The 15,201-nt window shown below is 40.1% G+C and overlaps 1 protein-coding gene across 1 annotated transcript in view; it reads right to left on the bottom strand.

Annotated features, from left to right (window-relative positions):
• ATLIG4 (DNA ligase IV) overlaps nt 1-15,201 on the bottom strand; it is a 102,896-nt gene that overhangs the window by 11,019 nt on the left and 76,676 nt on the right. The window contains exons 16-23 of the mRNA XM_089155469.1: nt 5,712-5,795; nt 5,463-5,558; nt 5,321-5,369; nt 4,990-5,077; nt 4,620-4,823; nt 3,285-3,410; nt 3,111-3,210; nt 2,900-3,005 (exon numbers count right to left, since the gene is read on the bottom strand). Of these exons, the coding sequence (XP_089011595.1) occupies nt 2,900-3,005; nt 3,111-3,210; nt 3,285-3,410; nt 4,620-4,823; nt 4,990-5,077; nt 5,321-5,369; nt 5,463-5,558; nt 5,712-5,795 (853 nt within the window). The remainder of the gene's footprint in view (nt 1-2,899; nt 3,006-3,110; nt 3,211-3,284; nt 3,411-4,619; nt 4,824-4,989; nt 5,078-5,320; nt 5,370-5,462; nt 5,559-5,711; nt 5,796-15,201) is intronic.

Genomic DNA, 15,201 nt, shown 5'->3' on the forward strand with positions numbered 1-15,201 from the left:
GGAGTTTTGGAAAGCCTTCTACAGTTGCAACTAGGAAAAAAACTGATCCTGGTAAATAGTTCACTACTCTATAAGTCATTAAGTCTATAAGTCTATAGACTATAACTCTATAAATGATAACAGATAAGTTATATAAATATAAAGATTTACTTGCCTAATGCATTCTTATTTTTGGTTATGCAGCTGACTGGTGGTTTCTATATGGAACTAGTGCACCAAATCTCAGGGACATAGCAATTAAAGTACTCTCATAGACTTGCTCATCCTCTGGTTGCGAGAGGAACTGGAGCACCTTCTCGCTCATCCATAGTAAGGTACGGAATAGATTGGGGAGTAAGAGGCTCGAGGACTTAGTGTATGTGCATTACAACATGAGATTGAGAGTATGGCACATACAAGATGATATTGATGACGATAGTCGTGAACCGATTGAGTTGACTGATATATTCCACGAGCCCCCCGCAGAAGATGAGGAAGATGATGTCATATATCAGTGGGTTAGGGATCGAGGTGGCCCAGTGCTGGATGGGTCAGAAGGGCAGCTTGATCCTACCATTGCTGCTGCTATGGGCCCAGATGCTGTGGCTGAGCACCTATCTTCTGATGAGGGTCAGGCTACTGTAGCGGCATCAGAAGGATCAGTTGTACCATTTGTGGAGCCACCCGGTCGACTTGAAACAACCGAGGTGACAACTAGTAGTGGGGATTCGGATGATGCCGATGATACCGGACGGTCAAGTGGCCCAAGTCAGCGATCGACTTCGAGTCATGGAGGCAGTCAGGCTGGTCGTGTTTCTGGTGGAAGTCAGCGTCAACAAAGGGAGTCACCTGACTCACCTCCACCAGGTCCGAATCATCCGTCACACGTGAGCCACAGTTCCCCTATCTCTCGGACTTATAGTAGGAGTAGGAAGAGCAGATCAAACCAGGGGCAAGGGCAACCGAATGATGATGCGAGCATGCATGATCTTGAATTGAACATGCGAAGCATGAGCCTAGATCAGAGTGATTCACAACAGCAGAGCCTGTCATTGGGGTACCAATACGGGGATCACAGCACCGGGTCAGATTACAATGGGTATTCTTCTTATGGAGGTCATACTATTCCTTAAGACCCTTCACCTGGAGAGTACACATATGGGAGTGAAGGTGGGTTGTTAAATGAGTGGTTTAGAAACCCGTACCCAAATACTCAACAACTATATGAACAACAACAACAACAATGGCTCTTTCACCCACCCATGATTGACGGTTATCCTAGAGTGCTATTCCTCCAGATTCTGACATGCAGACATATACTGATCATATAAACCGATATGTGACATACTTCAGTGATCAATTGACTTGGGAGTCATATGTGGCCAACGTTCAGAATCAATTGATGCGGAATGTTGAGTGATACTCTTAGTCTTGTAAGTTGTAAGTTGTAATCTTCTTAATTCTTATGGTTGTAAAATTTTGAAGACATTTAACAATTTATTACTTTGAATCTTTGATAGTTTGAAGTTTGAACTTTGATCACTTGTTGACTTGAATACTTGATGTGTAATGTTATTGTATTTGATACTTGATAGTTGATAAATGATAACTCATTAACTTGAAGTCTTGAATTACTTGATATCTTTACATTACATGTTGTCTCTGACTCTCTAAGACTCTAACTCTATTCTCTAAGACTCTAACCTTGCATTTCACAGAATTTCATTTTTACACATAGGGTCGACTTAGGAGACATAGTTAGGGTTGTTTTCTCACAAATCTAAGGCCACCAATGTGTTCAAAAGGCCTTAAATAGGCTAAATACCAAGTTTCAGCCCAACCAGAGCCCTAAAACCCACCGAGATGGGCCACCGAGACTACCGCCAATTTTTGGGCATATCTCGACCGAGATCTCGCCATCTCGGTTTTTTGTAGTGGCGAGATCTCGCTTGAGAGTGAGATCTCCCACCATGACGATGATTTCCACTTCTGTGTTTGAGTCGATCGGTTGCAGACGATTTCCTACGGCTCTGCCTTCGGAGACTCATCATCATCTACTTCCTCAAATTCATCTTCCTCCAACGGATTCTCTGTTTGAGTCGATCGGACATGAAAGCTTTTCTTTGGCTCTTCAAACAATCTTCATTTGCTTCATTCGATTCAATTTCCTCCAACGGAGATTTTTTGCAAGTGCCATTTCTCTATTTGAGGCGAATGGTTGCATAAGCTTTCCTTCTCTGCATCTAGAGATTCTTCTTTATCTACTTCCTCTTAATCAACTTCGACCTTTGGCACTTCTTGCGCAGCACCTTCATGATCTCTAACTTCTTAACAGGAGAGCTTAACTTTAGAGGTCTGTGAAATGCATTTAAAATTTCACACTGAGAAGTTTGTCCACCCTTAAATCTGAGTAGCTTTGGAACTTGAAATGGGCGGGGAGATGGCTATCAAATTCTGCATGAAATCCCACAAGTCAAAAAGGCAATCGAAGTATACCGTACAAATGCCCACTTGTTGATCCCTATCCGTGGATAATCTTGTCCCTGAAAATATTCTTTTCTATTATCTTCTCTTCTTTCAAGTCTGACATAGGAAACCCTTGAAATCTGGTTGATCGAGATTAGGAGATAGCACCGGATATGTTGCCGCGCACCATGATTAATATAAATAGGAGGCTTGGAGGGTCACATTGATTCATCCAAGTATTCGCTAGTTTCCACCAGGGGGGGGGGAGTGCTGAAATTTCACACAGAAAAGAGGGCCAGATGACCAAAAAACAATTAAAAAAAGGTCCAAAGGGGTTTCTGTTAAGAATTTATTTATTTATTCTTTTAAATCAGGGAGCCAGGGGAAGGGCCCCCCGGCCCTGGGGAAGTTCCACCCCAGACGATAAGGTGAGATGAACTTTACTGACACGTACCTGTTTAATGTCCGAAATATCAAGATCCCAGTAGTAAGAGTCCGAGAATTCATCAACCTCTTCCAGTAACTTTTTCTTTGAAGAATCCGAAAGGAAAAGGTAGTACCTTCAGGATGACATACAATAAGAGTGTAATAGTACAGTTCAGTGGGTATTTACAGTGCACATAGAATATCAGGAAAAATAAATCATCAGTTACACTAAAACTAACTTTGGCTGCAGATGCAGGAGGTGCTTTTGTGATATACAATCCAAGATCCATGAGTAATGAATAATATCACCACGGAGCTTAGCTGCATGATATTTAATCCCTGCCAATTGCCTAATCATTAACCTCATTTTCCATCTTAGAAAAATAATGCAATCAGAGAATGATTTCCGAAACCTTTTTGTTCAGCCGCAATACAGTGAGTAACAGTGTCATTCAGATTCATCGAGAAAGAACCTCCATGCTCAGCCACTATTTTGTGAAAGAAGTCAAAAGAATGTGCTGAAGGCACATTGACAAAATCTAGGTATGTAAAGGAAAGTTAATAGTACAAAAGAAACTGCCAACAAAGAAGTCATCCAGTTTGAAAATTACTGTTAGTTCATAGGTGCAAATATGTACCTGCTGTAGGCCATGCATATTGGCATATAGGAAAAAGAGTAGAATTTACCAATCAGGACTTCATAGTTTATAGGAAGTGGTTTGGAAACTATAAAATGAATTTTTGGGACTGATAATTTTGCCACAAGTTTATATACGATAAGGACCCACCATTCAGTTATCCCATCTCAATGATTAGAAAGGTAAAACTACAGTGTGATCATTTATCATTGTCCACCATCTGATGTACAATTTATTTTTAAGCCTCACTTAACTTTTTATTAAAAAAAATCACAGAAAGAGAGAGAAAGGCTAAAATTCCTGGTTGTAACAGTAGCAGCAGTTAGATGATCAGAAAATACAGAGAAGTGAAGAACAAGAGAGACGGACAAAATGAAGAGAAAGAGACAGGTTTGGCGAGAAATTGCGCCCTCACCTACGACATTATTAATAAACAAGCCAGTCTTGGTTTTGGAAGAATTTGATAAACTGGTTTACAAGAAAACAGAAACTAAATATCTAGGAACAAGAGATAAGGACAAAATGAAGAGAACGAGATAGAGTTTGGCGAGAAATTCACCCCTTACTTACGATGTTATTAATAACCAAGCCACTCCTAGTATAGGAAGAATTTGATAAACTGGGTTCAAGAAAACGGAAACTAAATGTCTAGGAAATTCAAAAGTCAGCCTATGAAGGTTTGGTTGCCCACCAAGCTACAAGCATATGGTAACAATGTAAAATAGACAAACAACATCTAATATATATACATGACTCAAGTGCATAATTGTTAACACTGCTTACATATCAGGCTGGCTTGCAAACAATGTTTTGTGTTCACCAAATAGTGAGTCCTAATCTACTTAAAAGTATGATGCACGACACCTACTTAATACCCAAAGTATTCTACAGGATCCAAGAGTAGTTAATTAGGTTGAAATGGATTCCCTCTCATTATCTGTAATTAACTTATGCCATAACAGATGCAGGAATGAGTCTAACAAGAAAACCTGCAACAGAAAACAAGTTTTTTCCAGATTTAAGAATGCAGATGAGACAGACAAGGAGAGTAACAACTATAAATGGCAGCAAAGAAAACATGACACATGTCGATAATTGGTTTGAGGATACAAAACATCATGTTCGCAAAAAGGAAGGTTGTTTCCTTAACCCTGGAAGTGTCAGTCTGAACAAAATGAGAAGGAACAACAGAGACACTTTTTCTCCCTCTCCTTGTCGAGGGTTTTACGCTTCTGGGTTTATGATCTTTCTGGGCTCCGTAATCTGTCCCCCTTTGTGTGTTGCCATTACTCGAATGCACTATGTCGACAAAAGCTGAACAAAAACAATTAGTCAAGTCAGTCAAAATGAAAATCATTCAAAAATCAGAAAGGTGGAAAATGTAAAGAAGTTCAATGAAAATATTCAAAAAAGAGCATGAGACATGTCAAATTTCCAAATTAAAAATGTATTATTTTATGTACAAATCAGTATTTCTTACACTGAACATCAAGGCATTCATGCCAAGGCTTGTCATATCTCACCCTGTCAATACGAGGAAACCTCAAACTGTAGGGTGAGGCAAATACCTGGAAAGATGTAATGGTGTCCAGTTAACAGTAAAAATGCAAACTAACTAGTAGACTATTGATATTCAACCTTCACTGCCAAGACAGGGGCTGTTACCCCCCCCCCCCCCCCCCCCCAAAAAAAAAAACCCAGATTGCCTGATGACAAGCAATTGGCAGTAATGGAGCAGATAATTGTAGTTCCCAACCTCTTCTCTTATCCAAGTATTAAACAGGGAAAGTTTGAAAGCTAAGAAACTATACCTCTGACTCAATTGTTCGGATATCACTAGTAATAGAGAGTATGACTGACCTGACAAAATACAATGAAAGGTGTAGGTAGAAAGATACAGTTCCAGACACATATACAAATGGAAATTTTAATTCTAAATAAAAAGCCACCGACTTTTCAGGGCTGTCAATCCAAACATCTGGTCTCTCCTTTGAATTATTTGTTACTTCATAAAAGCTTGGTGGTGCTTTCTTAGGGTACTCGTTCTTCCTGTCAAGAAGAAGCGTAAATCTCAAAATTCTGCATATACAAATTTGTGTCTTCACCTATACACATGTGCACAAATATACACAAAAACCTGGTCCCTACCCTCCCTTCTGAATTCTTACACATACAGATCAGATCAGTTTCCCAAGATAGTACCTGAAATAGGGCTTCAGTTTGTTAATAAGAGTGTCAAGTTCTTCATCAGATAGTCCAGTACCCACTCTGCAAAATGAAATAAACCTGCAGCAAAGTAGGTAATTAATGTCTGGTATCATAAATTCTTTATGCGATACCCTGTATTAATGATGTATAATTGATATTATCTTATTGACTGTATAGACCAGAGTACGAACAGGACTGGGCTGGAATCAAAATTGACGTATGATGTATCACATTAGGGTATTCATTTAGGGATTTTATTAGAATTTTATATAGATCAAAGTATAAGGAACAATGAAAATGAGGTCTAAACCCATGGTTGAAACTTGAGTCATGGTTCATGAGTAAGGCCATGGTCCAATCTAATTCCCATGATATTTAGGTGATGGTTTTCATGGTTTATGATGGTTCCATTCAAAGGGTTCATTTTGACCAACCCGAAGGACAGTTTAAAGGGATATTGTTAATATTTAATGAGGTATATATCATTACAAATAAAGAAGAGAACTGCTGAAAAATTACACATTTGAGCGGTTGCATGCATGATCTTGCGCAGTAAATCAACAAAAGAGGTTTGGCTTATAAAATGAATGAAGAGAATAGCAAAGAGAATAGAGTGAATGGACTGTTGAGAGTCCACACTTACCACAGATTTTTATTTATTTTTATCAGGAATTCGTTTTGTTCTGAGGTGAGCTTATGGTTTTAATTCTTGGCCCAGGAACGAGTAGTCAGTAGTGTTTAGTGTTTTTAAGTGATCCTGATGGACTAGCACTGTTTTATTCAGGGTTTAACAAATTTGATGCAAGATTAGGTATTTGAGCTCAACAAAGTAGAGGTTTCAACCCAAAAATGGAAGGTAAAATTGACTATATGTGAATTGATTGTAAAAATCATGGAATGAATGTAATTTTTTTTTTGGGGGGGGGGGGGGGGGGGGGGAGCTATGACGATTTTCAGACCACCCACACCCAAGTATGTGCTTTGTTGACTGTGATGATGGGAGGATTAGATCCACAATGTTGAGACAATGATTATTTACAATTCATGCCATCCGGTCTTCGTCAACAGTCTAAGCTTAGGGAAGCTTCCTTAGGGTTTCATTTACATGGATAGAAATGAATGAGGGCTTAGGGCATGGAACTTGAAGGAGGCCATCCATGGAGGAACTAGGCCATGTTCAAAAGATGAGGATAGATCATTTCAGCTCGATTCCACCGTGATTTGCTGTAAGAAACCTAAATTTTCGTTTGGTTTTGTTATGGTATATTGATGAATATTTATTAAGTTAATGATACATGTATTATGCTGTTAATACTAGCTATTATATCCATTAGAAGTAGTCGATGTTTTTGAGGAGGAATGGACATAAGAATAGGGATGATCAAAGCAAAATGCTTTCAAAAGGATTTGGCTTTGAATATAGCTGGTATTTGAAGCAATAAATGACTGAATTCAATTATATGTGCCGAATTCAACTAGAACCTAGATTCCTAGGAATGCCTTCGCATTTTGGTTGGACAAAACCCAAAGTTTAGGGAATTAAATTGAAGAACAAAGTAATAACCCCTTTGGATTCTTAACCTTTATTCTGCTTCACTGTTAAAGTATTATAGATGTTCAGGATACATGTATATGCTGTTTTTGCATATTTAGTTTTGTGCATTGGAATATTGGGATAAAACTCACAAGCTTGGAAACCAATTTGCTGAGCTTCTCTTTGGAACAGGAGTTTCCAAGGTACCAGCATGGTTCAAGTTTCAGTCGAAACTTACCAAGGACCTCAGTAAAATCTTGGTTTACTGAGAAACAGAGATGTAGCACCGGGCAAACAAAACCTAGTTTTTTAGAGACTTAAATACTTGTCTTGACCAGAAATTGAGTGATGTAGAAACAGAGATGAAGCACCGAGGCAAACAAAACCTAGTTTTTTAGAGACTTAAATACTTGTCTTGACCAGAAATTGTGACACATCACTGGTTTTGAGAGTTTCCATACAGATTTCAATATATACTTGCCCAATTTGATGATTTTATCAGTTTTATGCCAAAACCAAGGATTTCTTCTACTTCTGGTGGATCTTGAACTCAAACATGCCAGTTTGAAGAAAGATTTAGCCATCAAATAAGAAAGATATCTATCACCACCTCTTAACATTGTTGTAGCAAGCATCGTAAAAAATTCAGTCGAAACTGTCAAATTTTTGACCGAAATTTTCGCATTTTTGAAACCTCAAAACGAAACTTTGGGGGACCGAAAAAAGTCCCAAGCTTTGATCGAAGCTGTCGAAACCTTAAAATTTCGAGGTTGGGTCAAAACAGGATCAAAACTCTACCCAAACTGGCTGGTTCCAAACCGGTTGAATCAGCCAGTTTATGAGAAAAAATCGAGGAAAACTTGAGAAATTTTGTGGAAACCTGGGACTTTTTCCTGAAAGTTTTGTGGTTTCTTCAAATTTTCGATTTTGTTTCTTTCATGTTTCCCCAAATACCATGACCAATACTCCCTCCATTAGGACTTCTCAATCCAAATTGTGTATTCCCTCAAAATGATTATCTTAGGCATGTTGATAACCAGACTAATAGAGCTGCAATTTTTGATTACCTTGACAACCAAAGGCATAACATGTTACAGAACTTCTCTATCCAAATGTATTCCATGAAACTGGTTATCTTAGGCATGTTGATAACTAGACTTGTAGAGCTACAACTGTCGATTACCTTGATAATCATATGTTCGTTGGTCGAAGGATAGGATGTTATAGGCACAATACAACTCAACTCACGGGATGGATCCATCGAGGCAATCCTTTTGGCACTGAGTTGTACTTCCCTTTTATTGTCAGTTACTTTGTATTTGATGTTTTGAATTTAGAAGTTATATGCACTTATGTAATTAAGTTTATAGTGACTCTACATTGATGTTATGGACATTGAATGACAAATCTACATTGACTTTTTAGCAAAATGCATTTGTCAATATGTTCTTTATACTCTAATTAGCTTAAATGCAAAGTCCCACATCAAAATACTACCTAAAACCTGTCGAAACTTGCACGAAAAAGTCCTAAGTTTTCTCGAAATTTCCTAGGTTTCCACCTAAGTTTCCCATTTTCACCTGGTCAAAACTTTGAGTTTTCCTCGAATTTTTTTCTATGGTAGTAAGTACATTAGAACTCCTTGTATTTGTTATTATACGCCTCTAAATTGGTAGCCTAGTATTCAAATTCAAGAAAATAATGGTAGACATGGGTTAAGAATCACATCAATCATTTTCAGTAAATGTTTAAAAATAGCTCATCCATTGTGTGTAGAAACCTTCAAATGGAGTGTATACCACAAATTAGATGAAAAAAACCATGAATTAAGTGTCAAAACCACATGTTGAGATTGATGGGAAAAATTCCCTGGTTTTGACTGGGTTTCACAAGATTAGGGCCAGATCTCAGTTTCTGGCTGGTCGAACACCAGCCTCGAAGTCAAGATTTTGAATCATGCTGATGGGTGCAAAATGCATGAACAAATAGGTACAACCAATAAATTGTCACCAAAATATTCACATAAACAGTTAAATGAAGAATATCATGTCTTTAAGATAACTCTGTTTAATTGATGTCGTTAGTTAGTTACCAAACACGAGGTCTTTTAATGTATCACTGCTTCTAACACCATGAAGGGTGTTGGAGAGATTCACACCAATATGCAACCTCTTACTTTGTTTCTATACTCTACTTGATTTTCATAAGGGGTTATTAACAGGATTTATGAAACAAAAACCACCTAAATAGATTTTTCTAACTAAGAACACCTTTAACTTTCAATATATTTGCTTCTCATTATCCTTGTAATTAATAGCAAGGAAACCACCAAAGTGTTGGTCCATTGATCGTTCCACCGGTAACAACCAACGACTCTCAGTGAAGAGGTCATAGGTTCAATTCTCCTTGACGGTATATGTAATAGTGCACCACCCCCCCCCCCCCCCAAAAAAAAAAAATTGAAACCTGGATTTTGACCCAAGCAAAGGCTGAAATTTTCAAGTTTCAATCATATTTTCGGTTGAAATTTGGGATTTCCCCCCCCTAAAGTTTCAAGCCTTATATGGCCTCAAAATGGTCTGAATTCTTGCCTCCTCCCAATTTTAAGTATAATAAACGCAATGAAACTATTATTTTATCAAGAAAACAACCAAAAGTTAACATTCAAGTACCAAATGACAAGAACCAAAATAAATAATTCAAAATATGATACTTAGATAGAGAACTCAAAACTTACAAGTTTCAACAACTTACAAACTTTCAAGTTTCAATTACATAAATACAAGTAATGATGATAAGTACCTGGTTGAGGCAACTTAACAAAGATGGAATAACTCAAGAAGATGATAATAATAATAATGGACCTTGAATAAAAGTTGAATAAGAAACAATACACACTACTAGCAGTAGGTGAATCCTACGGCTGCCCAAGAGCAATAGCTCTCACCTAAACTTCCCCAATAACTCAAAACATGTCTCTTCTACTCTTCCTTCCCCCTATTTATAGCAATTTGGTTCCTACAGTATTAATTAACAGAATCATCCCAATTCAAATAGGACTCTTCAAATCTAATCCTAATTCGAATAGGACTCTTCGAATCTAATCCTAAAAAGTAACCTAAATGTAATATGACTCTTCAAATCTTCCAATCGTTTCTTTCCCTAGATTTTAGGGATTTGCTTTCCACGCTGTCGAGTGTAGACTCGTGATACAAGGGGCTTATCAATACTCCCCTCCAACAGTTTCACCTTGTCCTAAAGGTGAAAATCTGGAAAGTGGGACTGCGTCTCGTCATAAGTTTCCCAAGTATTTTCACAAGGAGGCAGTCCTTTCCATTGAATCAAAACTTCCAAAAACCCCTGGGCAGAAAAGCGAATGCCAAGCAATTGTTTTGGTGTGGGATGTAACTCGCCATTCTCTTGCAAACATGAGGGAAGAGGCTGGGGGACCATGTGTTGACCAACTGCTGGTTTTAACTGCGAAACGTGAAACACAGGGTGGATGTGAGTCCCCTCTGGTAACTATAACCGATAAGCTACGGGGCCCACTTGCTCTATGATTTGGTATGGCCTGTAGAAACGATGGCTTAGCTTTTCGTTTGGGCGGTTGGCAAGTTTCTGAAAACGATAAGGCTGGAGCTTAAGAAAGACTTCATCCCCCACCCTGTAGTGCACCTTCCGGCGATTGGGATTAGCGGCGGCGTGCATCCATTCTTGGGCCACCCGGAGATTAGATTTGAGATCATCCAATACTCGATTTCGCTCATGAAGGAACATATCAACATCATCAACCTTGGACCGGCCATCTTCCCAACGCAAAAGTGAAGGCGGTTCACGGCCATATACAATCTGGAATGGGGACATTTTAGTGGCTGAATTGAATGTCGTGTTGTACCAATACTCCGCCCAAGGTAACCAATTAATCCAATCCTTTGGTTGGCGAGCATAGAAACAGCGTAAGTAAATTTCAAGACTGCGATTCACCACTTCTGTTTGGCCATCGGTTTGTGGATGATAGGCGCTGCTATACTTCAAGTGGGTGCCTGCTAGCTTGAATAGCTCCATCCAGAAGTGACTAAGGAAGACACGATCACGATCTGAGGCAATGGATTGCGGAAATCCATGCAAGCGAATAACTTCCCTAGTGAATGATGCAGCCACTTCCTTAGCAGAGTAAGGGTGTGAAAGAGCAAGGAAATGAGCATATTTGGTGAGACGATCCACTACCACCAGCACTGTGTCCCCGACTTTAGTCTTGGGTAAGCCGCCAATAAAATCCATACTAATATCCTCCCAAATGCGTTCCGGAATTGGCAGCGGTTGAAGGAGACCTGCGGGTTTCATAGCCAAGTATTTACTGCGCTAACAGGCATCACAACTAGCCAACAAAGTCTCGAACAGCAGCCTTCATTCCCACCCAATAGACCACAGCCGTCAATCGCTTGTAGGTCCGCAGAGACCCTGAAGGCCCACCAACTGGGGTGGAGTGATATTCGGACAATAATTTGGGAATTAGGGGGGATCCTTCAGGAAAACTAACCTTTTTTTATAGAGTAATGTTCCTTGTTGGAGATGATAGTTAGGATAGTCTTGGGATCCTTTCAGCAAGGCCTGAATAATTTTCTGGTAACGCTCTGAGGCGTGAACTGCCGCATCTAAACCCTCACTTTCCTGCCAAGTCACTGTTGTCATAAAGAGAAGCTGCTTATCATCCTCTGACCGTCGCGAGAGAGCGGCGGCGGCTTTGTTTTCGCTGCCCGGTCGATACAATATCTCAAAATCAAATCTCAAAAGCTTTAAGACCCACTTCTGTTGATCAATAGACACAATGCGTTGTTCCAGCAAATATTTCAAACTCTTTTGATCAGTTTGTACTTTGAAATGTCTCCCCATCAAGTAGTGACGCCATTTCTGGATAGCTAGCACAATTGCCATTAGTTCTTTCTCATAGACCGACTTGGTTTATGCGCAAGGGGACAACACTTGGCTCCAGTAGGCAATGGGGTGGCCATCTTGCATCAAAACCGCACCCAGCCCAAAACTTGAAGCATCAGTCTCCACCAAAAACTCCTTTGTGAAATATGGCATAACCAATACTGGAAAGGTTGTCATTGCTGTCTTGAGGGCGTTAAACGCCGTTGTTGCCTCTTTACTCCACTGAAATGCATCTTTCCTCAATAAGTTAGTAAGCGGAGCAGCAATCTTTCCATAATCTTGGACGAATTTGCGGTAATACCCGGTTAAACCTAAAAACCCTCGCAAGGTTTTAAGAATGGCGGGTTGGGGCCACTCTACCATGCACTTGATATTTCGTGGATTCGCAGCAACTCCATCTTTAGATATGATGTGCCCTAAATACTCCAGTGTAGCAACCCCAAACATGCATTTTTTTCAGGTGATAACGAGGTGGTGCTGTGAGAGAAGTATAAAGGTGGTTCGCAAATGACCCACATGTTCCTCCATGGTCCTGCTATACACCAAGATATCGTCAAAGAACACCAAAATAAATTTTCGCAAATGATCTCGAAATACCTCATTCATGAGTGATTGAAATGTGGCTGGAGCATTTGAAAGCCCAAATGGCATCACCAGGAACTCGTAATGCCCATTATGGGTACGAAAAGCCGTCTTTTCCTCATCACCTTCCGCCATTCTGATCTGGTGGTATCCTGCTCTCAGATCAAGTTTGGTGAACACTGTGGCTCCGCCCAACTCATTCAACAGTTCGTCAATTGCGGGAATGGGGAACTTGTCAGGAACCGTGAGTTTATTCAAGGCATGATAATCCACGCATAAACGCCATCCACCATCCTTCTTTCGAACCAACAATACTTGACTGGAGTAAGGACTCACACTAGGCTGTACCAATCCTGCTGTTAACATTTCCTGTACCAACCTTTCAACCTCGTTTTTTTGAGAGTGTGGGTAACGATAGGGTCGAGTATTAGGTGGGTTACTTTTCTCGGCTAGCCGTATCCAGTGGTCTTGCTTCCTTCTTGGTGGCAATTCAGTTGGTTCAGCAAATAGTTGAGTAAAATCGATTAATAAATTTGATATTGCAGTACTCTGGTGTACCTCTATATCATCTCCATCGGGATGCTGAGGCTGCAGCCAGTAGCCATCACCGTCTGCTTGAATAGAATGTAGCACACTTTTTAATGTTGTTTCCAATCGCAGCAAAGTCGGATCCCCATTTAGTTTCACGGGCCGTCCTTGACACTCAAAGTTCATGGTTCTCAAACGCCATTACTGCGTACCTCCCTAAGTGTCTGCAACCATTCTACGCCCAAGATTATATCAATGCTACCGAAATTGAAAGGGTAAAAATTTTGTACAAAGACCTCACCGCCCAACTGAATCGGAATCTGTCGACAGATTCCCGTACCTTTGCTAATCGTTCCATCGCCCAAAGCAACCTGAAATTTTGTTTTCTGGATTACCAATCCTAACGGCTCCACCAACTCTTGAGCGACAAAATTGTGCGTTGCACCACAATCGATCAAAATGATGACTTCACAGCCATTTATCTATCATGTTAGTTTTAGGGTATGTGGTGAATTGATTCCCACCAAAGAAGTATGTGAGAGTTCTGTCTCAAACACTGGCGCCATTTCGACCGCCGTATTGTCGTCATCGATCACTCCTTCCGATGCTGCAACTTCTGGATTATCATCGTCGTGGAGTAACAGCAACCTTAATTGCTTCAGAGGGCATTGGTGGCCTTTGGAGTATGGAGCGTCACACCTTAAACATACCATTTTGTCCATTTTATCTTTGATTTCTTCCTGGGATAGCCATCGTGAGCGTCCTGAGTTCACCGTCGCCACTGTGGTTTTAGGTCGAGATTGTGAAGAGGAAGACGAGGGTTCACTTCTTTGGTTTGGGCGAACCGAGCTGTTAAAGCTTTGGTTCATTCCGGTTCCCTGAACCGTACTGGTTCCTCTAATATTGGTGTTAGGTGGGCTGAAGTTAGTAAAACGTGAGGTTAAATTTTGGGCCGAATGAGTGGGCTGGGAAAAAAAAAATTTCTTATTTTTCCCCACTCTATTTTTGTCCTCCACGTCTTGGGCCAGGTCCATTATATGGCCCAAATTGGTGAGGCCAAATAATCATACCTCCGCCCTCACTTCTTCGTTTAAACCAGCAAAAAACACCCCTTTCAACCATTCTTCATCTACCGCTCCGGCTGCCGCTGCTAATTTCTCAAACCCTTCTCTATATGCTGCAAACGTCCCACTTTGCTTATGATTAATCAACCCTTCTTGGGGAGTCTTCAGTTGTGCTGAGTTAAATCGATGGATCATCGATTCTTTCAAGTTTCTCCACGATGACAATGGCTGCTGCAATTCTCGGAAGCGTATCCATCCCAGTGCCACACCTTCAAAACAAAAAGTTGTAGTTCTGAGTTTCTCTACATCGCTCAGTTTGTACAGGTCAAAATACCTCTCAGCCCATGCGATCCACCCCATCGGATCTTCCCCCAAGAAAATCAGTATCTCAAGATGTCTAGGGAGGAAGTCTCTCGATTTCTCTGGTTCGATTGTTCGCTCGCTGTAATCTGGAGTTCCTTCGTTTTCATTCACCTCCGGCGTTAAGGTATGCATCTCTGCTGATTTTCCTTTCAACAACATGACCCTTAATTCCTCTCTGAAATTTCTTCTCTGAAATTGTCATTCGACTATTCTCCTTTTTCTATGTGTTGTGCCAAGAGTCCAACTTGACCTTGAATCTCTTTCACGATACTTTCCAATTCCTCTACCCTTTGCTCCATTCGGCTCTTTACCATTCCCCAGGAATCGATGGGTCTGATACCAAATTGATAAGTACCTGGTTGAGGCAACTTAACAAAGATGGAATAACACAAGAAGATGATAATAATAATGGACCTTGAATAAGAAACAATACACACTACTAGCAGTAGGTAAATCCTACGGCTACCCAAGAGCAATA

Source organism: Hakea prostrata, chromosome 5 (genome assembly GCF_041222555.1).
Source record: "Hakea prostrata isolate BN-2017 chromosome 5, UWA_Hpros_2, whole genome shotgun sequence".
Taxonomy (NCBI): domain Eukaryota; kingdom Viridiplantae; phylum Streptophyta; class Magnoliopsida; order Proteales; family Proteaceae; genus Hakea; species Hakea prostrata.